Source organism: Panthera uncia, chromosome D2 (assembly GCF_023721935.1).
Source record: "Panthera uncia isolate 11264 chromosome D2, Puncia_PCG_1.0, whole genome shotgun sequence".
NCBI classification, from domain to species: domain Eukaryota; kingdom Metazoa; phylum Chordata; class Mammalia; order Carnivora; family Felidae; genus Panthera; species Panthera uncia.
Genome location: NC_064818.1, coordinates 8330834 through 8354947, shown reverse-complemented (window position 1 = coordinate 8354947; position 24114 = coordinate 8330834). Strand labels below are relative to the sequence as shown.

The 24114-nt window shown below is 45.5% G+C and overlaps 2 protein-coding genes across 2 annotated transcripts; both read right to left on the bottom strand.

Moving 5' to 3' along the window:
- Positions 1-47: 47 nt before the first annotated feature.
- Positions 48-23844, bottom strand: IFIT1B (interferon induced protein with tetratricopeptide repeats 1B). Its single transcript, XM_049646075.1, has 2 exons — positions 23780-23844; positions 48-3044 (listed from the first exon to the last, which is right to left on the bottom strand). The coding sequence occupies exons 1-2, from the start codon at positions 23782-23784 to the stop codon at positions 1625-1627; spliced, it is 1425 nt and encodes a 474-aa protein (XP_049502032.1). The 5' UTR covers positions 23785-23844; the 3' UTR covers positions 48-1624.
- On the bottom strand, positions 11085-23858 carry IFIT3 (interferon induced protein with tetratricopeptide repeats 3). Its single transcript, XM_049646072.1, has 2 exons — positions 23780-23858; positions 11085-13047 (listed from the first exon to the last, which is right to left on the bottom strand). The coding sequence occupies exons 1-2, from the start codon at positions 23782-23784 to the stop codon at positions 11583-11585; spliced, it is 1470 nt and encodes a 489-aa protein (XP_049502029.1). The 5' UTR covers positions 23785-23858; the 3' UTR covers positions 11085-11582.
- Positions 23859-24114: the final 256 nt, after the last annotated feature.

Genomic DNA, 24114 nt, shown 5'->3' with positions numbered 1-24114 from the left:
AGGGAGAAAGAAAAGGAGGAAGAAAGAATCCCAAGCAGGCTCTGCGTTGTCAGCACGGAGACTGATGCGGGGCTTGAACTCACAAACCGATGGATCATGACCTGAATTGAAATCCAGAGTTGGATGCTTAACTGACTGAGCCACCCAGGTGCCCCAAGAATACACATCTTTTTTTTAAAAAAGAATTTTTTTTAACATTTATTTTTGAGAAAGAGAGAGAGAGAGAGACAGTGCAAGCAGGGGAGGGGCAGAAAGGGAGACACAGAATCCTAAGCAGGTTCCCAGCTGTCAGCACAGAGCTGGACGCGGGGCCTGAACCCATGAGCCCAATATCATGACCTAAGCAGAAGTCGGATGCTTAACTGACTGAGCCATCCAGGTGCCCCTGGAATATATACCTTTTAAAAATCTCACTAATAAAACTCACTCAAAGACTTTGTTAGCTTCCCAAGTTGCTAACTTTACTGAATGCTTTTGGAGAAAATATCTTAGGGAAAAAGAAAATTATATGATGCACTCCAAGGGCCAGCACCTAAAAACTACATTAATGTATTTGTCACTTTTGGCTTGCACCTCCTAAATGGGCTTTTCTTTTATTTGTCTTTCCCCAGTACATTTTAATTTTTCTTAGGGGTGAGTACACGTCCAGCGACGTGTTTGGAATGCACAGATTCTTTGCGATTGCCAGTGGCTCGACAAACGTGTCCCGAAATGTTTGAGTTTCTTATGAGGTTATAGACTTGGCTTCCTGGCCAGCAGTTCTTGGCTGTGGGAAGGCCTTGGGAGATGGACACCGGGACTGGAACACTCTAGTGACCTTCTGAAGTCCCTTCTCTTTTCTCTTTCATCTTTGCTCATTTGCTTTGCTTTTAGATCTGGTAGGTCAGCACGCCCGGCCACATGAAAAGTAAATCTTTTTTTTTTTTTTTAATTTTTGTTTTTAAACTTCTGACTGGGTTACAGTGTCAGGAATTTTCCAAATACAGAATGTGTATGTGCACAAGTCCGCAGGAATGGGCCTGTGTGAGCTCCAGAATCAGTGTGTGTGGAGAGAGATACACGTGGTGCATGTGTATATGAGCAGCCCATGCTCTTGGCTCGGGATGACTGTCTCCAGGAATTCATGCTTTGAGTGTGTGAGCCAACCAGCGGAAGTGGCTTCGGACCAAGGCACGGACGTCCTGTGTGTGTGCGCCTGCAGAGACAGGGGTGTGTGCACAGAGCTACACTGGCGTGTGACCGGTGTGCTGGGCCCAGGAGGGGCTGAAATCTTCCCTGTTTAAGACTCCTCTGTTTCGGAGACCGGGCAGATGGAGGACGGAAGCCACCCATGTGCCCTTTCCCCGTGCAAAGCCATAGGGAGAAGAGCTTCCGTTGGTCTAGCAGGTGATAGGTGCCCCCAAAAGCATCAACCGACCTTGGCCAATGAGTACAGGGATGTGTTACACATGGACGGGAGGGGAAAGAAAATGGTGGGGGGGGAGGGGCGGCGCTCAGCAGGCAGCACAGCCTGTGTTGTATCATCTCTTGTATTTCAGCATGTCACATGTTCCTGAAAGCAGCGATCAGGAAGGTGTTGGCTATGTTTAGTTATGACATTAAACAAGTAATGGTGACCTCTGTTTCAGACCATGGTGTTGGAGTCAGCAGCCAGCCTGAGAGCCTTCTCATAACACACCAGGGCCTCACTCACTTCCCCTTTCAATTTGTGGATGAGCCCGAGGATGCTGAAACTTTCCACCACACGTACATTCTGATGAATATGTCTTTTAGCTAACTTCTCTAGGGCGCTGAGAATTTTTTCCCTGGTGCGGGAGATGCTTCTTATTTTGAGACCTTTTAAATAATGGGTGATTGCTTTATCCACAGATATCTTATGAAGTTCTTGGAAATGGCCATAGCAGTAATGAATCTCTTGTTGCAGATGATCGTTGATGTTCTTCATGTGCAACACTTTCTGAAAGGCGTCCTCAGCCTTCGTGTGTTGGCCTATTTCTGCATACATGTAAGCCAGTTCAACATAAGCCAACTCAAATGTGGGCCTTAGCATCAGAGTCTTTTGAATTTCACATATAGCCAAGTGAACCAGTCTGTGGACATTGTCTCTATCCCGTCCTCTGGGCTGCCAGTTTGCCGCTCTCTTGATTTGGATCATGCGTGCCTTGTAACAAAGCCCCATCTGGTGATGCAGGAAAGCGGAGGAGGGCGTGGCCCGCAGGGCCCTCTTTAAGAGCTGAAGAGCTTTATCCAGAGCGCCTTTCCTGCGGTAAAACTTGGCCGCGTATCGAAAGACGTAGGTCTGCGAGGACATGTTGGTCAGTGCCTCTTCGACGTACTTTTCTCCTTCGGCTTCTTGGCCCACGTCCTGAAGCTTCAGGGCGAGCAGAGCCTTAATGTACGCGTCTTCTGGGTTCAGCCTGATGGCCTCTTTTAGAGGCTGCAGACAAAATGCGTCGCTAACCTGGGTCGCTTTGTTGAAGCCGTCCAGCCGATAGATGGTGATTGCATACCCAGTGCTGAATTCAGGGTTCTCAGGCTCCGCTGCCAGAGCCTTTTCGAAGCAGGCCTTGGCCCGCTCGTAGTTCTTGCCTCCACACTTCAGCAAGGCCCACCCTTCCTCACAGTCCATCTGAGGACAGTCCAGCCTGTAGCAGGAGGGGGCTGCAAACTTCTCACAAGCGTTCGCCACCCTGTCCAGGTAAGTCTGGGCCTGCGCCAGCCTGCCCATGTGGTGATACAGCCAGGCGTAGTTGCCCCAGGTGACCAGGCTTCTCACAGCCGATCGGTCGCCGTGTTCCTGCTGGATCAGGTCTTCGGCTTCCTTCAGGCTCCCCAGGGCCTCCTGAGTCTGGCCTTTCAGGTGTTGGACGTAGGCCAGCAGGTTGTGTATGCCCGCGTTGTATTTGGTGTCTAGGAACTCAATCTCATCCAGGATCCTGTTCTCTAAATCGGGCATCTCAGTGTCTTCAACTAGCAGCTCCCAGGTGAAGTGGCATCTCAGCTGAACCAGGCTATCTTCAATGGGATTCCCGTTTGATTTGTCACTGTAAAAAGTAGACAACAATTATTTGTGTTTTTAGGAGCATTCAGTCTAATAGAAATGGAGCCAGCACTTGAATGGTCAAATGATACCTTCCAGTGTCCTTGCCTCCCCCTATCTGTTGCCTCCCTGGGTTCTTGTGGTCGTGTCATTAGGACAGAGAGCAGGTTGGCCTAAAAACCCTGAGGAAACGCTCATCGCTTTATGGCGCCAACAGGTAGGTTACACGTAGTCTAAAAGGCAACTTGAAAGGGATTAATTCTGCTAATGTCAAAACAATTTTAGCCCCACCCTCAGCCCTGCAAAACACTTCTCTCCTCAACGTTGCAGTGCACCACTAATGCTGTCAGAGGAAATGTGGGGAGAACTTCACCTGGTGTTGGGTCAGTGTAGGACCCATTTGGACAGCATTCATCTTTTTTGTCTGTGTTCAGACATGTTTTATGGAGTGGCCTTGTTTTTGTTTTGGTCTCTCATGGTGTCAGGGTGGCCTTGTCTGATGTTGATGTAATGTGCATGTGGGACAGGGGAACAGGGTCCTGGCTGTGGGGCGCTGTCCAGCAGCACCGAGGCCTTGCTGATAGCGTCGGGCTGTGTGGGTCTCTTTCTTTCTGTTCAGAGAGCTTCTATATTATTGCTTCAGCCCAGAGCTGTTGGCATGTCCAAGGCGGCCTTCGTTGCCACGAGCTCCTTCCTTACCCATTTCTAAAGTCTGCAAGCCATGAATGACCATTAGTTACATGTCAGGCGCTCTGTTGGGACATGGATATGACAGATTTCCTCTTCTCAGGTGACTTGCCATCTAGGTGGGAGACAGATCCATGAGCATTTAATTTTAACAAAAGCAGTAGGTGTTGGTTGCTTTATAATCACAGAGGAAGGATTCTTTCTCTCTTCTTGAAAACACCTTCTTGGGTTAACTCTCAATCTTTCAGCTGAAGTATTTTGAAGAATCATAGTCCTGCTGGCTCCCCACTTAGAGAATACTCCTAAGAAGATATGCAGTGGCCAGGCCAGGCCCTGGCGGTTTTGAGGCTACTTATGCAAAGGTGCAGTGATGCTAGCTGCACATGCTAAGGCTTCCAGAAGGATCGCCAAACCAGCACTTGTATCTCAAGTCACAGTAAACGTGCAGAAGCAGATAAGAGGAATATGTAACTGTGAAAGTGCCAGCCGACCACCAGATTGGGACTCTGGAAATGGGACATTTTACATGACAGGGGCCTCGCTGTGTGGATTCTGCCCTTACCGTCTGGTCAGGCATGAGTTTGTTTCAGGTGTCTTGGCACTTATACCCCCTGAACATCGTCAGTTGTTCCGTGGTCTGTAGGTGAGATCTAGCCCCTCACTTTTCCTGGGACAGGCAAGATACCACCTGGGGATCGGACTCAAAGAAGCAGAGGTGCAGAGCTGGATTATACCCACTTCCTCTCAGTGAGTTGGCTTATTTGGTACTCCTGTTGGTGCCAAAAATTAGAAGTAATCAGGATGTTCTTCAGCAGGTGAGGGGATAAACAAACTGTGGTCCAGCCACAGAATGGAATGCTATTCATCAGTGAAAACAAATGAGCTCTTAAGCTAAAGGAGACATGAAGGAACATTAAATGCACATTGCTATGTGAAAGAAGCATCCTAAAAAGGCTATACCCTGTACATCCAACTTCATGACATTGTGGAAAGAACCAAACAATAGGAATAGTAAAAAGATCAGTGTTTGCCAAGGCTTTAGGGGAAGTGGTATTGTTGGAGCACAGGGCGTTTTTAGGGCGATGTAATTCTTCTGATGATAGAGCAATGGTAGATGGGTGATGTGCTCAATACAAAGAGTGAGTCCTAATGTAAACTGTGGACTTTAGTTAGGAATAAAGTATCAATATTGGTTCATCAGTTGGAGCTAATATACACACAAATGCAAAGTGTTGATAATAGGGGAAACTGTAGGAGGGGTGAGGGTGTGGAGGAGGGAGGTATATTAGAACTCTGTACTTCCTGCACGTTTTTCTATATGTCCAAAAGGGCTCTAAGAAATTGAGTTTATTAAGTGAAAAAAAAAAAAAAGAAGAAGAAGACTTGCAATAAGGGAGGGAGACAGTTCTGATCTTAAGATCTGCTAATGTCTGAAAGGTTTAGTCAGAAGAGGGCTTTTCCTTTACATAGAGGTGCAAACAAGGCTAGAAACTGGGTGTTCTAGAAACTTCTAGAAACTGGGTGTCAGGGAAGAAGGGAGAGGGTGGAGAGATCAGGAAGTCTCTTTCCTTGTTGTCAGCCAAGCTTTGAGAGGGATTGTCTGGCCTTCCAATACTTGTTTAGCCTTGGGGGTGAGTCAGACTTAAGGGTCTCGTGGGGAAAGAGAGAGATTTGGCCAAGTTAAATTTATAGGCATTTTGACTTACAACAATGGGCAGAACATCTAAGCAGAAAATGAACAAGGAACCAATGGCTTTGAATGACACACTGGACCGGATGGACTTAACATATATTCTGAACATTTCATCCTAAAGCAGCAGAATACACATTCTTCTCATGTGTATATGGAACATTCTCTAGAATAGATCACATACTGGGATACAAATCAGCCCTCAAAAGGTGCAAACAGACTGAGATCATACCGTGCATATTTTCAGACCACAATAAAGAGTTTCATAGCAAAACTCTAAATGAACCGTAATAAAAAAGTTTGGAAAGACAACAAATACTTGGAGATTAAAGAACATCCTACTAAAGAATTAATGGGTTAACCAAGAAGTTAAAGAGGAAATTAAAAAGTACATGAAAATGATAACGCCACAGCCCCAGACCTCTGGGACGCAGCAAAGGCAGTCATAAGAGGGAAGTATATAGCAATGCAGACCTTCCTAAAGAAAGAAGAAAGGTCTCAGATACACAATCTAACCTTACGCCTTAAAGAACTGGAAAAAGAACAGCAAGTAAAACCCAAAACCAGCAGAAGAAGGGAAATAATAAAGATTAGAGCCGAAATCAAAGCTATCAAAAACAAACCAAAACAAACCAAAACAAAAATGAAAATACCCCAGTAGAACAGATCAACGAAACCAGGAGCTGGTTCTTTGAAAGAATTAACAAAATTGATAAACCTCTAGTCAGTCTGATTAAATGTACAGGCACTTTGTTCTGATTGATCACGGGAACAAATAATTCAGATGATCATTTAGGAGAAGCAGAATGAGAATCTGGAGAGTCTGTGGCCTCAACAGAGGGAGACAGGGGTCCCATCCCGAGTTTTATCTAAGTAATACGGAAAAGGGTGTTTCTCTGCAGTTTCACAGAAGACCACAAGAGAAGTTGAACTGGACAGGTTTATTCCTCACAGGTCCTGACGCCACATGATAGGGATGTCAAGGCAGGCTGCAGGCAGAGAGGAAGCGTTTATCATAGGCTGTGAGCGAAATGCTTTGGGGTTCTGGGCGTAGGTTCGGAATGGTCCCTTCAAACTCAAAAGAGTGGGGTTTCGGTCAGCTCCACAGGGGCTTCTCTAAGGGGAGGAGGGCAGAAGGGGAAGGCCCCAGGAGGCCAGGAAGGTTGTTGCTCAGACAGGCTGCTGGGAGATATCATATCAGGAACCTACATTTGCTTGTAATTCTGCAGGCTGCTATCTAGGGCGTGTACTTGCACATGAAGACTAATGTTAGTTCAACGCCCCACTCGGGCTCCTTGGCCAAACAAAATGGATACCGAGACAGCAATAACGTGGAGTAGCTTAGCTAAACTCCCCACATTCTCAGACACCAAAGTTGGGGGTGGGAAGGTTTTTTGACCGTGGCTTTTGTCTAGAAGCACAGGGCTCAGGTAAAGTTCAGCATTGTCAACATCATTCCAGGCTGTCCTGTGCTTGGTGCAGCCCCTACAGCATCCCACTTCAGTGACCTCTGTCCCCTCTGGGCTCCACATGTTTACGGAGACAGACGTCTTAGAGGCCATGAAGTCTTAGAAAACTTCATTGATGGGACGCCTGGGTGGCTCAGTCGGTAAAGTGTCTGACTTCCTCTCAGGTCATGATCTCATGGTCCATGAGTTCAAGCCCCACATCAGGTTCTGTGCTGATGGCTCAGAGCCTGGAGACTGCTTTGGATTCTGTGTTTCCCTCTCTCTGCCCCTTCCCCACTCATGCTCTGTCTCTCTGTCTCTCTCAAAAAAGAATAAATAAGCATTAAAAAAATTTAATAAAAGGAAAAATTCATTGACATGATGTCAGCAAATTCATTATGTCAGGTTTGAATATGAGCTGAAGGGAATTAGGTCTGCCAATGACTTATCAACCCTGCATGATGGTTTATAAGCCTCAGTCATCTGGCACCTCTGGAAGCCATGTTTTCCTTGTGAACTCCTGTGTGTATGTATGTAATTAAACCTATTTTTTCTCTTACTAACCTGGCTCTTGTCTAACTGACTCATGAGCCCAGCCATTGAATATAGGAGGGTAGAGGGAGAAAGATTTTTCCTCCCCTGCACTATAGAAGCTCTAGTTCTATCCACCCCTTTGAGTTATGCATCCCTGAGTTCCCCCATGTGTGTGGATATACCAGTTAATAAGCAGCTATTTTTCTCTTGCTAATCTGTCGTCAGTCTAATTTGCAGGGCCCCTGCTGGAGAACCTGGGAGTACTGTAGGGGGAAAAGATTTGTTTTCTTCTCTTACACTATAATATAACTTACCTGTAATTATGGCTGCATGCTGAGTCTGGGAGTCCTTTTAACATATGGGCAAACCTGAGGGTGGCCGTGGGTCCCCTCACTGCATGCTTGAAGGACGCTGACTCACTGAAACATGGTGAAAGCATTGTTTGGGAATGAAGGGTAAGGGGATAGATACCTGGGGTGCCTGGTGCCTGTGGAGTCATTGGTGGCACTCATAAACTGTACAGAAAAGGGTTAACATATCAGGCCTTAGACTATGATCCTTAGAAAGACCTGCTTGCAAGGTTTGTCCTTGGCTGACATCTGGGAACTTGGATTTTTGGAACGCTCCCACCATTCTCTAACTGATCAGGCTGGTTTGCTGTGCGTAAACGGTTTGTGCAAACAATCTGGTTAATGCCGACACCTGCTTTCCTTCTGGGAGTCTGGAATTTTGATATGTGCTAAGCAGGGGGTGCCTGTGTGGCTGGTCCCCGATACAACCCTTGGGCACTGAGGCTCCAACTAGCTTCAGATGTGTGACATTCGATACTGGAGGAATTAAGCACATCCTGTTTGATTCTACTGGGACAGAATCTGGGAGATTTGTGCCTGGTTTCTTTGACCTTCACCCCATGCACTCTTTCCCTGTGCTGATTTTGCTTTTGTTGTATCCTTTTGTTGTAATAAGTCTAATCCATGAATAGGACCGTATGTTGCGTCCTGTGAGTCCTTCTAGTGAATCACTGGACCCAGGTGGTATCTTGGGGACTCTGATGCCAGCTTCCCAGAATTCTCATTGGAGAACACAATACAGCAGGCAGTTAGGCAACAGTCACTCCATCTAGTGGAGCAAGGGGGAGGAAGGACAGGCCAAGACTTGCTGAGTGTGGCTCTCTCTCCACCCTTCCCAATTTCCTATGAGAATGAATAAAAAATGGACTGCAGAGGAAAATCTTAAAGTGCAAGGAAAGTATTCCCCGTGCATTTAAGAGATCCTGGCTGTCCAGGCCCAACTTTTACAAAACGGAGCTCACTGTGTCAGCTGCTGGTGGTTCTGGAGAGGCCGGTGCAGCCCTGCGTGGACGTAATTCTAAATTCCTTTGCATGTAGCTTGAGGAGCATTACCACTGTCAAGGTCCTGTGAATTTGCCGTATCAGGATGAATTAAAAAAATCTGACACTGGATTACAAAAGACAGTGGGAAAGAGGAGTAAAATGGAAAGCCAGGAGATTCCGGAATCACACACGGGAGTGTGGGGGAGGGGGGTTTGGATTAAGTGGAGGAACTGATAGGAAGAGACACAAGTCAGGGGTCTACCCTCACGGTAGAGCCTGAAACCTCTTGGTTGTGCCAACAGACTGAGGACACAGCATGTGAGAAAGTACAGAAATGCATGTGAGCAGAGCGTCTTGGTTCACACAGCTATGGACTTGAGTCCCAGCGATACCTCTTTCTAGCTGTGTGGCCTTGGACGAGTTACCAAACCTTTCTGAGCCTCATACCTTCCACACTGGTTTCAGATGCTAGCAATGGGCTTAGCACAGATCCTAGAACATAGTTCAGAGGCCAGTACAGAAACCTGCCATGCTTTTATTGTTACTGTTTTGTAGTTTGGGACACTTACTCTTTTATTTTCCCAGCACCCTCCCCTAGGATTCAGAGAAGTTGTTTTAGAAGAGGTGAGCTCACACAGTGAGCCACTGAGCTGGTGGTAATGGCAATGTCATAGCCGTCAATGGAGACAATGTGTTCAAAATTTTTTGAGAGCTCAGTTCATTCCAGGCACTGCTGGAATGGGCATATAGTTGTGAGCAAAGGAGACAGAGTCCATGCTTCCCTGGAGCTGATAAGCCTGAGGGGAGGAGTCCATGGTTTCCCCTGTGGAGACAGACTCCGTTCCTCCAATTGTCTCTTCTGTGGACAGCCCTAGAATCTGCTAAGACATGCTATGTGGCCACCAGTCAAGCCTGCCCCACAGCCTAGGTGGTAAAATGGCACTGGTCGAGAAGTTCTAAGTCCCCACCAAGTTACTAGTTGGGTAGGGTTGGGTATGGCCCCAGGTAGTAAGGAGTGGATGTCTGTGAAAAACCAGCGATTTCTTATTCCCTCTGGGTCTCCAGAGGCGGGGCTGTGTGAGATCAGGGCACACACAAGGAAGTGCAGATTGTGGACGTTCCCTCTGACAACAGTAGATTGTGGGTGCAGAGGCATCTTTTCCATAAAATTGTCCAGGCAGCAAAATAAATCAAAGCCTAGGTATGTAGGTCAGGACAGATCAACAGCAATTCTGGGAGCCTTAGCACCATCTGGAAGGCGGATGGGACCCTGAGCATGGAGGGATAGGGTAGGTAGGTGGCCACGATCCTTGTGTCAATCAGCTGTGTGTAATTTCCGGGGATGGGACCAGGTACCCCTGTTGGAGAAACTTCCAATGTCCTCCTTCGCCACCAGTATTCAAAATCTTTGTGTCCTTGAGCATGTGTGTTTGCATATAGATGGGCAATTCTTCACCTACCCCAGAGCTGTACCTGTTGCCAGTCTCCACCTTACTCCCAGCCACCCTTCCATGTTCTTCCACGCTTTCAATGTTGGTTTCCATGCTAATATTCTTTACCTGGGCCCAGCAACCCCTCTGGAACGGTCTGCTCCAGGCCAAGGCTGGCCAGGAGGCAGCAATTCACTGCTGGGCACTTGGAGGCTCTCCCAGCCTTGCTGGAGCCAACAGATAATTCAGGGGTGGGGGGCAGCCTCACTGAAGTCTGCTGCTTTTACAGCCAATGTGGCTTATGAAACACCTTCCCAGAATTCCCCTTCTGCACAAGGAAAGAGTCAAATTTCTGACTGCCCACTCACAAAGGAGGTGGGATTGCCAGTCCCTCTGTCTTGTCTGGGATCTGGTGCCTAACAATCTTCCTCTGCACCCAGACAATCGGATGATACCACTAGAGAAGCATACGGATGCAGGCCTTGTAATGGGTTGAGGAGAGGTGGACAGGGTCCTCGGCGCATCTCCTAGCTGCATGGTGCACAAGCCTGTGGGTCTCCGCAGCTGGGAGGGACTACTTGAATATTTTCATACCGTCGGGCGGGTGAAGATCTCTGTCTCTATAGCCAGCCTAGTACTGGCACCTCTTACACACCATCAGGAGGGCAACTGTCCAGGCATTGCTGGGTGCACAGCAACCCTGCAGAAGCTGCTGTCTGGGCACTGCACTCCACTGGGGCCCCTGGACTGGAATAAGAGAGAGAGAGTTCCCATGGCCAAGGGCAGGCCGGCTACAGGGGAGTGTTAGCTAACAAGGGCACGTTGACAGTAGTATGGTATGGCTGTAGCAGTTACCCACTGTCCGTAGACAGTGTCCCGAAGAGAAACTTTGGGAATTAATATTACTCTCAGTCACACATGCAAAGCACACAACTGCTTAATCCTGAGTCAAAATTTTAAGGTTTATTGTAGCATCGCTATCAAGAATACATATTTATTGTAGTATCACAATCAGGAATATATATACGTGGCTGAAGCCAAGAGTCAGACAGAAGGAATATTCCAGGATTAGTCAAAAGGTGGTCTTTCAGGGGGTCCAGAAGGCTAGATAGCAGTGGGGCAGAGGGCGGGAGACCTGGGAGCAGGCAGCGGCGAGCTAAGACTCTTGGCAAGAAGGGCAGAAATGGGGGCTATCCGGTGAACCGAGTGCAGACTGAGAATTACTCAGCAGCATGCAGGCCTGAAGCACTGTTTCCACTGCTAATTTTGTTATAAGACCTGCGGACTAGGGAAGTGTGTGTGGCTGATATGCACAGGGGAGACAGACACGAGGAAACAACTCCTCAGATGTGCCCTAAAGCAATAAGCGAGACCAGCACCCCACGCTCCCTGACTGTGCTCCCGTCCCTCCTCTGTGTTTCAGCTCAGGGTTGGGGGAGCTCTGAGAACGGGGCTGTGTGGGCCCCGGCCTGCTTCCTCACTGCCTTGTTCAAGCTCAGGGGACGGCAGGAAAAAGCTGCCTATGCCGGTAGGGCTGTTCCTTAAGAGGTAGCCCAGTTCCTTCTCATAACATTCGGCTGCCTGAAGCAGCTCTCCGTTCAGCTTGTGGATTAATCCTTGGAGATACCAAGAATTGGGTGCATTTTGTGGAAGCTGATTTCCAGCTATGTTCTGTGGTGGGCACTTCGTCTCTCCCTTCTCAGCTGGTTTTGTGCTTGTGGGCACACCCTCTAAATCACGTTGGACAGAAGTGTCTTCAGACTTCCCATGATGCCCCTCAAAGTCGCAATAGTGCTGGTGGGGTTGTAGCCTCCCAGTGTTGGGGAGCTCCTTACTGAAAGCTGTCTGAAAACAGTCTTCTCTTTCCAGGAGGTCGGTGACATCAGAATATGCATACAGTGGATCTACTCCTTTCTCAATAGCTTTGATCACATAGTCAATAGCATGTTTCTTTAGTTCTTCAATCTTCTCTCCATTCTTGCCAGCTTCAGATTCTCCTGCACTCTGAATCTGTTTGACTTTTGCCCTATAGCAGCATGCAATCTGGTGATACAGGTAACCATTGTTTGGAATGGATTTCGATGCCCTTAGAAACAGTTCAATAGCTTTGTCTAGATCACCTTTATTTTTGTAAAATGTGGCTGCATTGCGAAGGACATCTGCTGGGCATGGAGTGTTCTCCACGGCCTCTAGGACCAACCGCTCCCCTTCAGCTTCTTCATTCATCTTCTGCAATTTCAGGGCCAAGAGTACTTTGACATACTGATCGTCGGGATTCAGCTCGAGGGCCTGCTTCAGATCATCGACAGAGAATGGCTTCTGTGGTTTATTATCCAGGCGGTATGTTGCGATGGCCAGTCCAGAAGAGAATTCTGGGTTGTTGGGCTTCTCTTCCAGAGCCTTCTCGAAACATACCTTGGCCCTTTCATTGTGCTTTCCTCCACACTTTAGCAGTGTCCACGCTTCTTCACAGTCAAGCTCAGGGCACTCCATACTGTATGGATTTGAAAACTTCCCGCATACTTGTTTCACCTTGTCCACATAGATCTGAGCATCTGTGAGTCTGCCCAGGTGATAGTAGACCCAGGCATAGTTTCCCCAGGTGACCAGCCTTCTGATTTCTGCTTGATCAGAGTGTTCTCGCTGGACCAGCTCCTCAGCTTGCTGTAGGCACTCCAGGGCGGCCTCGTTGTGACCATTTAAGTGTTTTATGTAGGCCAAAAAGTTGTACATTGTAGCTTTGAACTCAGCGTTTACGAATTCAATCTGGTTACACACTCTGTCTTCTAGATCACGCGAGATACCATCTTTTTTAAGTAAGTTCCATGTGAAATGGCATTTCAGCTGTGGGAGGATTTTTTCCAGAGAATTCTTGTTGACCTCACTGTGGAGAAAATAGACACGGTCACTGTGATGTGCACCTGCCAGGCACCGCGTCCTGGGATGCAGTTACAGGTTAAGTTTGTGTGTCAATCAGCCCGGGCTGTGGGAGGCCCAGACTTCGAGTCTAACATCAGTTCTGGGTGTGTCTGTGACCAGCATCTGACTCAGGAGGCAGGGGTAAAGCAGACTGTCTTCCCCAGTGTTGGCTGGGCACCACCCGGTCTGGTGAGGGTCTGAGTACAACAAGAAGGCAGAGGGAGTGTGAATTGTCTGCCTGGCTGTGTGAGCTGGACATGTGTCTTCTCCTCCCCTTAGACTGGAGCCTGTACATCGGCCTTCCTGGTTCTCGGGCCCTCAGACTTGGACCTCAGCCTATGGCATTGTTCCTCCAGCTCTCAGGCCTTTGGCCCAGACTGAAATTACAGCATTGGCTCTCCTGGGTCTGCAGCTTGTGGACAGTGACCCGTGATTTTGGTCCTCATCCTCCATGATCATGTGAGCCAATTCCTGAGAATAAATCTCTTTCATTTTGTGTGTGTGTGTGTGTGTGTGTGTGTGTGTGTGTGTGTGTATAGTATACTATATATAAATACTATATTTGTAATATATATTTATAATATGGTATGTATCTATAAATATATATACACATGTATTTTGTATATATGTATATATAAATATATACATACACACATATATATTTTAAACCAGCAGTAGGTAAGAATCTTTAATCTTTATTTTACTGAAAGTAGAGAAAAGAGTAGGTAAAAATAAGCATGTTTAGAAATTGTTGTAGAAAGAAGAAAAAAGAGGGTTAAAATTCTCAGTGAGGAAAACCAAAAAAATATGTCTGGTTGTATAAAGGCTCTTCCCTTTCAAGAAATGGGGATAAAGCTGAAGATCCAGTTTGTTTTCGCTGTTGGCAAATGGACAAAGTAACAGAAAAACTAGTTGAGTTCAAACGTGGTGAGTCCACTACCTGAGCCTACTCATGATCTGAGCGAAGTCGATGACTACAGTTCAGGGCAGAGTTGATGGTGGGACAGCCAAGAGTCCCCCATCCAGGAGTCCATCCTGCCCTAACCTTCACGTAGAAGCTGAAGAAAAAGCCCTTCATGCAGTCTGAGCTCCATAGTTGGCTGCCTGCGTTTCCTCTATTGTGGTGCTCTGAACGGTTGACTTCTTGGTCAGCAAACACATGGAAGAGCCTGGAACAACTGCCTTTAGCAAATGCCTGCTGCCTCTTCCCAGCCTTGGTGGGTGGGGCCTGACATCTCCCAGCAGCTTACATGGACATACATGTATCTCCTAGTGGTCCTGTTTGTCTGGAGAGCCCTGACTAATGCGCACCCTACGTTGTCCTTGACGGAAGAGGAGGTACCTTCCTCACGCTCCCTTGCTTCACCCGCCTGTAGCTGTGCTCTGTGCAAGAGCCCATGGAGCACGTCCCTCCCACTGTGTGGGCAGATCTGCAAGGTGAGGTGGGCGGGTGGGAGGAGAGCACTGCAGAGAGAAGACCTGGATCTCTTGTCCTGCTCCATTAGAAGTCAGGGCTCAGTCCTCACATGCTGGGCAAGGATCCAATGACCCTTTACAGGGGTACTCCTTTGTGTCACTTTGTTAGTTTTGAAGGATGCCAAGGCAAAGTAAAGTCAGTTATCCTTGCTCTCTCTGGCCTAGAAGCCCACAGACTGGTTAGAAGGAGCCACATAAAGAGAAGGAAGCCCAGGGGTGTTTTACACCATGCTGTGGAGACTGAGCCCTTTCCCTTCATCTTCACCATCTCCCTACAGTCACTCACACAGACCCATGGGCGCTCACTTTCAGTCTGATTGGGGCAGCCTTCCCGTCACAGGCCAGATCCCCAGACAGAATGAATTCATTTTGAGCAACAAACAAGCAAAATCAACAAATCTGAGTTTTGTAGATGGAGGATGCCAAGGGAGATCACTGGCCTTATTCAGTTGGATAAACTACCAGGTTCTCAAAGTGTTCTCCTATCACTATTTGCCTGGGACTTGGAGGATGTTTCACTGAGTTTGTGCTCCCCTTTTCTACCAGTAGATTCTTTTTTTTTTTTTTCAACGTTTATTTATTTTTGGGACAGAGAGAGACAGAGCATGAACGGGGGAGGGGCAGAGAGAGAGAGGGAGACACAGAATCGGAAACAGGCTCCAGGCTCCAAGCCATCAGCCCAGAGCCTGATGCGGGGCTCGAACTCACGGACCGCGAGATCGTGACCCGGCTGAAGTCGGACGCTTAACCGACTGCGCCACCCAGGCGCCCCTACCAGTAGATTCTTGACACCACGAGATTGTTAAGAACCTCCAGAAATCATTAAACCCAGTTGTTGTCCATAGTTTTGGGTTTCACAGACTAGCACAACTTCATAAAGAAGTTGAGTCAAGTAGGGCTGCCAACTTAAATTTGGCAAAATCATGACAATGGGAGAAAATGTATTCCAAAAGACACCAACCACCTATGCTTGCCAACACTGGATTAAAAAACAAAAAGAAAGAAGCATTTTTATCCCTGAAGAAATAAGAAAGATATAATGAGAATAAAGGGAAGTTCTTTAACTTGTCAAAATACATTTTGCTCACTGAGGAGCCACTGACTTTATTTGTACTTTCCCAAGGACCAGCACCAGTCCACACACTACTGCTGCTGCTCTGGTTTCTGTCTGTCTCTCCAGCAATGCTCATCTAGGCCATTTCTGGACCCAATGTGATCACATGTGAAATGCCTTATAGTGAAAGACACAGAGGCAAGGCAATTGACCCAAGACAAGGAAAAAGGGGGAAGTTGCTGTCTATCTAGATACCCTTTTATGTGCATGCCTCTATTCCTGGCCATCTTTATCATTCTCTAGGTCCCTGGCTAGAGTACCACAATGCCAATGTCTTTTATCTCCATTCTAGGGTTTTCCAGTTTGGCTTCATGTGGTGATTCTAGCTGCCCTGTTTGAAGGACTACAGATCATAACTCAAGGTAGCCAGTATTAGAAAGTAAACATTAAGAGCAAGTTGTAAAGATGATCACTGAACAAATATGTTTATAACTGTTATGCAAGTAAGGCATAATAAAGGCATTTCTGTGTTTCAGCATTAGTTAACTTTGCTGACTTCCCAATTAGGGCATTGGAGGAAGGCACAAGTTTCAGATTGGTAGAATGTATCTGTAGATATAGGTGCCTGGAAATAATAGGTGAACACTCTATCAGCCATAGAGTGTATTCATCCAACTTCTCAGTGAGCCTGCAGAATAGCAGGTGACTTTGGTTGTTTTTGCTATAACACCAGTTTGATAACACTATCTCGCTATTTTTTTTTCCCGTGGTGATGACACAGGCTGAAATATTAGTAAACCAGAGGGATCTTACCAGACTAAAATTTTAGGCACTTATTGATAAAGATGAAACATATTCCATCAACTCTCCAAGATGAAACACATTCCAATCCTGTTATACATAAGCTTCAGGAGATGTCAGTGGCTCATGAAGTGTAGGGCAAGTAGAAAAGCTCCCTCTATATTCCTGAACCTGAGAGACAGCCCCAAAGATGGAACACTTAGGGATACTCCATCCCTACCACCACCTCACCAAATGCTAGAGCTAGCCATGCTAAGGAATGTATGCTAACAAAGGGCAGTTTGTTCAGGAAGAGAGCCAACTGTGTAAGTGGCTTCATGATTATAAGACTTATTGAAAATTTTAATTAAGTTCTGTTGACTTTTCATAAGGTTTCCTCTGTACATTTCCAATTTGATTATATATTTGACACCTGATACCCCCTTGAAGATTTGGAGAAAAGTATATTGGACCATGAGTCCTGATATCTTGATAAGAAGAAACATGAAACTTGGAGCTGGAGTCCAGGAGATTTGCTTTAAAACACTATTGGCTTGATAGGTAAATTGCTTATAAATCCCGTATAATGATTAAAAAACAAAAGTTTTTTTTTTTTAAAAATAACTATAACCACCATAATCTGTTAATGTATAGAAAAGTTAAAAAGATATAAATTGTGACATCTGAAACATAAAATGTAGGGGGAAGGAGGAGTAAAAAAAGGTATGCATTCAAACTTTTAAGTTATATACTTAAAATGGTCTGTTATAAATATAAGATGTTTTATTTCAGCCTCATGGTAAACACAAAGAAAAAACCTGTACTAGATACATAAAAGGTAAAGAGAAAAGAATAGAAGCACACCACTACTACAGAAAAGCATTAAATCACAAAGAAAGAGAGCAAGAGAAAAGGAAGGAAATAAAGGAATTGTAAAACAGCCAGAAAAACAATGAACAAGATGGCAATAGTCTATAGTCTATAGGCTATAAGTCTATAACTATCCACAATTGCTTTAAATATAAATGGACTATATTCTCTAATCAAAAGACACAGAATGGCTGAATGGATGTAAAAGAAGACCTAACACAAGCTGCCTTCAGCTTTTAGGACACACATAGACGAAAGTGAGGGGATGGAAAAGATATTCCATGAAAGCCAAAGAAAGCAGGGGCAGCTATACTTATATTGGACAAAATAGACTTCAAGTTAAAGAGGGAAAGAAAGTCATTAATTAACAACAAAGTGGTCAATCCAACAATAGGATATAATGTTTATAAATGTTTATGCACCCAACACACCAGCACCTAAATATATAAAGCAAATATTAATAGACCTGAAGGGAGATAGAGAGTAATACAGTAATAATAAGGGACTGCTCTATCCCTTTTCAACAGTGGATAGATCATCCAGACAGAAAATGAATAAGAAAACATCAAACTTAAACAACACTTTAGCCAGGTGAACTTAGACATTTACAGAACATTCCATCCAACAGCACAAAATACACAGTCCTCTGAAGTGCACATGGAACATTCTCTAGGACAGATCATATGTTAGGCCACAAAAAAAATCTTAAAATTTAAGGAGACTCAAATCATATCAGGCATCTTTTCTGATCAGTATCATTCAATCATAAACAAACAAACAAACAAACAAACAAACACAGAAATCCTGCCATTTGCGTCAACGTGGAAGGAATATGAGGAGATCTTGCTAAGTGAAATAAGCCAGACAGAGAAAGACAAATACTGCATGATGTCATTTATCTGTGGATTCTTAAAAAAAAAAAAAAAAAAAAGTCAAACTCATAGAAACAGTAGAAAAGTGGTTGTGGGGGGTGGAGTGTGGAAATAGGTAGAGGTTGCCAAAAGTACAAACTTTCAGATGTAAGATAAATAAGGTCTGAAGATCTAATGTATGACATAGTGATTATAATTAATAACATGGTATTGTATATATAATTGGGATTTGTGGAGAGAGTAGAACATCAATATTCTCACCAAAAATAAACAAACAAACAACACAAGTATGTGAGGTGATAACTGACCTAATGGAAAAAGGGAGCCCTTTCACAGTGTGTTTGTATATTGAATCACTATGATGTATCCTTTAAATATCTTAGAATTTTATGTGCCAATTATTCCCCAATAAAGCTGAAAGAAAAGAATAGAATTACTTTAGCAATTCTTATCCCTTTTCTTCTGTGTAGTTTAGGTACATGAAACACTCTGTTCCTCACTCCCCTCTTTGGATTTTTATTACATATTTTTATATGTTAATTCACATATTTACACATGTCACTGTAATTACATATTTATGATAATGTTAACATCATTAACTGAGTAGATCAAAATAAAACATTTGAAGATAATTCTGATTAAAAAATATAAAAAATACAATTCCCTTTTTAAAAACCAATACCCCATGTGCCATGGCTTCCTCACTTACTAATTTTTTTTTTTTAATTTTTTTTTTCAACGTTTTTTATTTATTTTTGGGACAGAGAGAGACAGAGCATGAACGGGGGAGGGGCAGAGAGAGAGGGAGACACAGAATCGGAAACAGGCTCCAGGCTCCGAGCCATCAGCCCAGAGCCTGACGCGGGGCTCGAACTCACAGACTGCGAGATCGTGACCTGGCTGAAGTCGGACGCTTAACCGACTGCGCCATCCAGGCGCCCCCCTCACTTACTAATTTAGCTTGTATATGTTTGTGAAAGTTGCTCTAAACACTCTTTATATGTATATGTATGAAGTTTAGGCCTTGTTTCTGATCTATTCAATCTGCATTTCGGAATGCAGGGCCTGCTAATTTGCGTTCTAACTGGGCACTCAGGTTAGTTGTGATATAGGATATTTGCTACAGTTTGTGACAGTTCATAGTCCACAGGGGGCGCCTAGCAGGTCAGTAAGAGGGCGTGTCAGGTAGACATTGTCAGCTCAGAAAAATTTCCTTCCACTGTTCTCGGTTCTTTGGCTAGTCTAATAATTAAGTTGACATAAGACAGATGAACAGGGAAGAAAAATTTAATTTTGTAGGTGTAGGAGCCCCATAAAAGCATGAGGCCCAAAGGCAGTCAGGCAGTTGAGGCTCAAATGCCATCTTCAGCTAAGTAGTAGATTGGGTCCTGGAATTTCAAAGCGGTGGAGAGCAATTCCCAAAAAGATGAGTGTAGACGGTTGATACTCAGCCTTTTGCCCTGCCGTGCATGTAAGTCTTTCAGATAAAAAGTTATCTCTGGTAACAGCTCCCTTTGGGGTCAGGGCCCGTATCTAAATTCTCTCAGGCAGTTAACAGAGAGGTAAACGTTTTCTTGAGTCTGTTGGGTCTCAGTTGCCTTTGGCTCAAAATAACCCAAATGCCAAAGCAGCACATTTTGGGGTGGCGTATTTTCCGCCCCTTCACCATATTTCTCAGTTCTGAAAGAGCAAACTTTGGGTAAGAGCAACCTCATTATGAAATGCAGTGCTGGCTTAGTCATTAGCAGAGAAGTAACCACACTTTTGAAATAACCCACAACAACCACAACAAAATTCACTGACTTAGTCTTTTCACAAAAGAAACAAAAGAGGGACCAGGACCTCCAGAACTCTCCTGAGGGACAGTGGTGCCCTCCAGGCCCTCTGCCCCTTTCCACCTGCCAGTCTCTTCTCCTCCCCCCTCCCCCCCATCCCTGGCTCTCCTGGAAGCACTTCCCTCAGTGTCTGTAAATCAGAAATGGCCACAAAACTAAGAGAGATTTATGATCAAATTAGATAATTGTGTATTTCATCTATAAGCAAGCACTGCATCAACATACTTCAGGAAGTTGCATGCAAGGCTGAAGATTTGTGGGAAATTCTCAACTTCCTTTCAGAAAAGTAGGGAACATTTTACCTCATGATGGCTATTCCCTCAATTCTGAAAAGCTGGGGTCCAGGCTGATTTTATTTTCTGCTTGTGGATCAGAAGCAACTGCTGAAGGGCCTTCCAACCAGGATGCCAGCTAGCCCTGAGATCTATGCTTTTATCAAACAGAAAAGGACAATGAGACCAATACAATGCTATCAGGATTCCCACTGAGGAGAAACTGAAACCTAATTGTCAGAGCTGAGGTCATTCCCACCGGGAACAGGGTTCCACACACACTGAGGGTTTGGAAAAAGGCATTATACGTATATATGTAGGCCCTATTCTCAGAGCTTCTGTTGAAATCTGGGTGTGGGCTCGGGCTCAGGAATCTGCATTCATACAAGCACCAGGGAAATTGTGTACCTGGAGGAGCCCCTGTCCCGCATTTTGAGAAGCACTATTCTAGAGGGATTTTGAAAAGCAGTTTCCCACTTACTTGTCAGAGATAATGTAGCATATCAAAGAGCGAGGCAGACAATCTAGAAGAGAGGAAAATGACCACAAGATACCTGAAGTTCTGTTACCTCTTTGACCTAGTCTGGAATATTTCTGGAATCACATTATTTAGCCTCATTTCCTTATGAGGAAATGGTCCTGAATGATCTTCCTTTTTCCTTCCATCCAAATTGTAGGAAACTATGCCTTGGGGAGGTCTGCTTTTACCTTCCTCTAATGTGTGGCTCTGTGCACTCCAAGAGTTTCCATCAAAGAGAGTGGTCCTCATTCTCCAAATAGGGATCTCGAAGGCCCAGTCCTTTAACTCCTGCCCCTTGTCTCTAGTGTGAGCACAATTAAAAGCATTAAGACCCTCCACCCTCTTGGATTTGGTCCACAGAATTAGAAGATGCTCGGCCCTAGAGTTTGGTACCTCACTAAGGACTCTGCTCTGACACCTACTCTCTTGGCTGCTGAGCCTCATTTTCCTCATCTAGAAAGTGAGACTAAGTCTGGAAGTTTTCTTTCCATTTCTATTTTTTGGAACAGCTTGAGAAGGATAGGTATTAACTCTGCTTTAAATGTCTGGTAGAATTCCCCTGGGAAGCCATCTGGCCCAGGACTCTTATTTGTTGGGAGACTCTTTATAACTGATTCAATTTCTTCACTAGTTATGGGTCTGTTCAAATTTTCTATTTCTTCCTGTTTGAGCTTTGGTAGTGTGTGGGTGTGTAGGATTTTGTCCATTTCTTCCAGGTTGTCCTGTTTGTTGGTGGGAATGCAAACTGGTGCAGCCACTCTAGAAAACAGTGTGAAGGTTCCTCAAAAAATTAAAAATAGAACTACCTTATGACCCAGCCATAGCACTACTAGGAATTTACCCAAGGGATACAGGAGTGCTGATGCGTAGGGGCACTTGTACCCCAATGTTTACAACAGCACTTCCAAAAATAGCCAAATTATGGAAAGAGCCTAAATGTCCACAAACTGATGAATGGATAAAGAAGATATGGTTTATATATACAATGGAATACTACTTGGCAATGAGAAAGGATGATATCATGTCATTTGCAGCAACGTGGATGGAACTGGAGGGTATTGTGCTAAGTGAAATAAGTCAGGCAGAGAAAGACAGATTTTATATGTTTTATATGTTCCACTCAAGATGTGGATCTTGAGAAACTTAACAGAAGACCATGGGGGAAGGGAGGGGGAAAAATAGTTACAGAGAGGGAGGGAGGCAAAGCACAAGAGACTCTTAAATACAGAGAACAAACTGAGGGTTGATGGGGGATGGAGGAGAGGGGAAAATGGGTGATGGGCATTGAGGAGGGCACTTGTTGGGAGGAGCCCTGGGTGTTGTATGTAAGTCAATTTGACAATAAATTACATTCATAAACAATAGAAAATGAGGCTGATAAAAATCACAGTTCTTCCTTCCTAGGGCTATTGGGAAGGTGATATGAAATAACACACGGAAAGCCCTCGACAGAGCGCACTACCAACTGCTGACCACGCAGAAAGAGTTACCCTCACAATCGCTGGTCTATTAGTGTTACAATTTTAAAAGAAGTTTTAGTGCACGGGGCAGCAACGGAGTTCCTCAGTGAGTGGGGCAGAGGAGGGTGCCCATCAGCCAGCCCGAAGATAGCAGGTGTTTCCCCAGGTGGTTTTTCCCCTTTGGCAATTTTTAGTCCTGCCAGGGAGGAGCAGACCCACCTGGCCCTGGCCCTATATAGCCTCTGGGAACAGGGCAACTTGATGTGGGCACCGGTCCAGCAGAGTCCAGAGAACCCCTTACCACCCCCACCCCCCAGACTTCCTCAAGTCAGTGACTCTGGACACACCTAAGCACAGGCCACTGTAAAACCTCTTGGGGCAAACTGGCTAACAGGGCGCTGGGCAGGGCCAGGCTTTCTGGTTAACCCCACTCATGGAGACACATATATAACTTGGAACCTGTTACACAGCAAAGGGTAACCTGAGGCACTTGGCAGTGACTTCCTCTTACCTGGCCCATTCCCGAAAAGGAGCCCTGGGGACTTTCCCAGGGTGTGGTCACTGGGATCCTCCCTCCCCTTGGTGTTTGAGTGAAAATGGCTTCTTCTTCTCTCAACTCTATCTTTCCTGAGGCTCTAATGGCAGAACTTAAGCATGTTCACATGCTTTAACGAAAAAACCAACAAAAACCCAAATTCGCTAAGATTATACTTTACATACAATAAGATGCACACATTTTAAGTGCAGAGTTTGATGAGCTTTGAGCTTTGACAAGCAACGAGCACCACTGTCTCCCTACAGACTATTGACATCATTCCCAAAGATTCCCCACTCTGCTTCCTACCCAGCCCCAGCCCCCTCCACCATCCCAGGCAGCCACCGACCTGCTTTCCATCACTAGAGATTAGATTGTTATTAAAAAAGAGATTAGGTCATTCTGTTTTGAAGAGCAAATTGTTTGCTGCTCCCCAGCTCTCATCACAGAAATAAAAACACACTCTCTGCTTCTGGTTTTGTTTTGATATAAGAAATGGAAAAATGCCCATATGGAAGAATTATTTCTTCCACTTCCCACCTCGAACTGACCCAACGTTTCAGGGCAAAATTCCTCAACACACGAGTGGAGTTTGTACTACCAATTCCATCTTTAATAATATCTGCTGAAAAGAAATGCTTCTTTTTAAAACGACAAGAAAAAAAGCCTCTCAGTCGTTGCAAAGAAAACAACAACAACAAAAAAGCCCATAAAGAGTAATTCCATCACTCCTCCCAGGTCCAACTTGGAATCCACAAACTGTGCTTGAGCGGGTCTAACACTCCTGCTGAGCCCTCCCTCTTCTGGGCTCCCAGCTGGAGGAGCAGTTCTAGAAGCTCCGGAAGCCTCAGTGTGTGTACTCCGGGGAAAAGACCCGGAAATAAAAGGCGCCCACACCGATAAACGCACGGTTCATCCAAAAGCCGCGGGACAACACAGGACCCTGCCTGCACCCAGCAGCTCCGTTTACAATTTGCATTCAAGATCAGGGGAGGGGCGCTTACGCATTTCTATGTCACTGACCTCATGTCTGCAACCTGCTCCTCTTCCGTTCTGAAAAGCTGGGCCCCAAGCTGATCCGTTCTTGGGAAACGTCCCGAGTGTGCCCCAAGTCCCTGCTGAAGGAGCTATATAAGGGGCGTGGGGGCGGGGGACGCGTCAGCTGATGTTTTCTCCCTGCTTCCGAGCCAGTGCCTCCGTGAAAGGGAAGGGAACTGGAAAGTGAAACTGATCAAATTCCAGGAAAAGAAGACTGAAGGTCGAAATCTCTGGTAACTCAGTGGAAGCATCCTTTAAAAATTCTGAAACGATGCTTTGAGAGAACGTGAAGGCGCTCGCAAGAATCTGACCATCAGTCC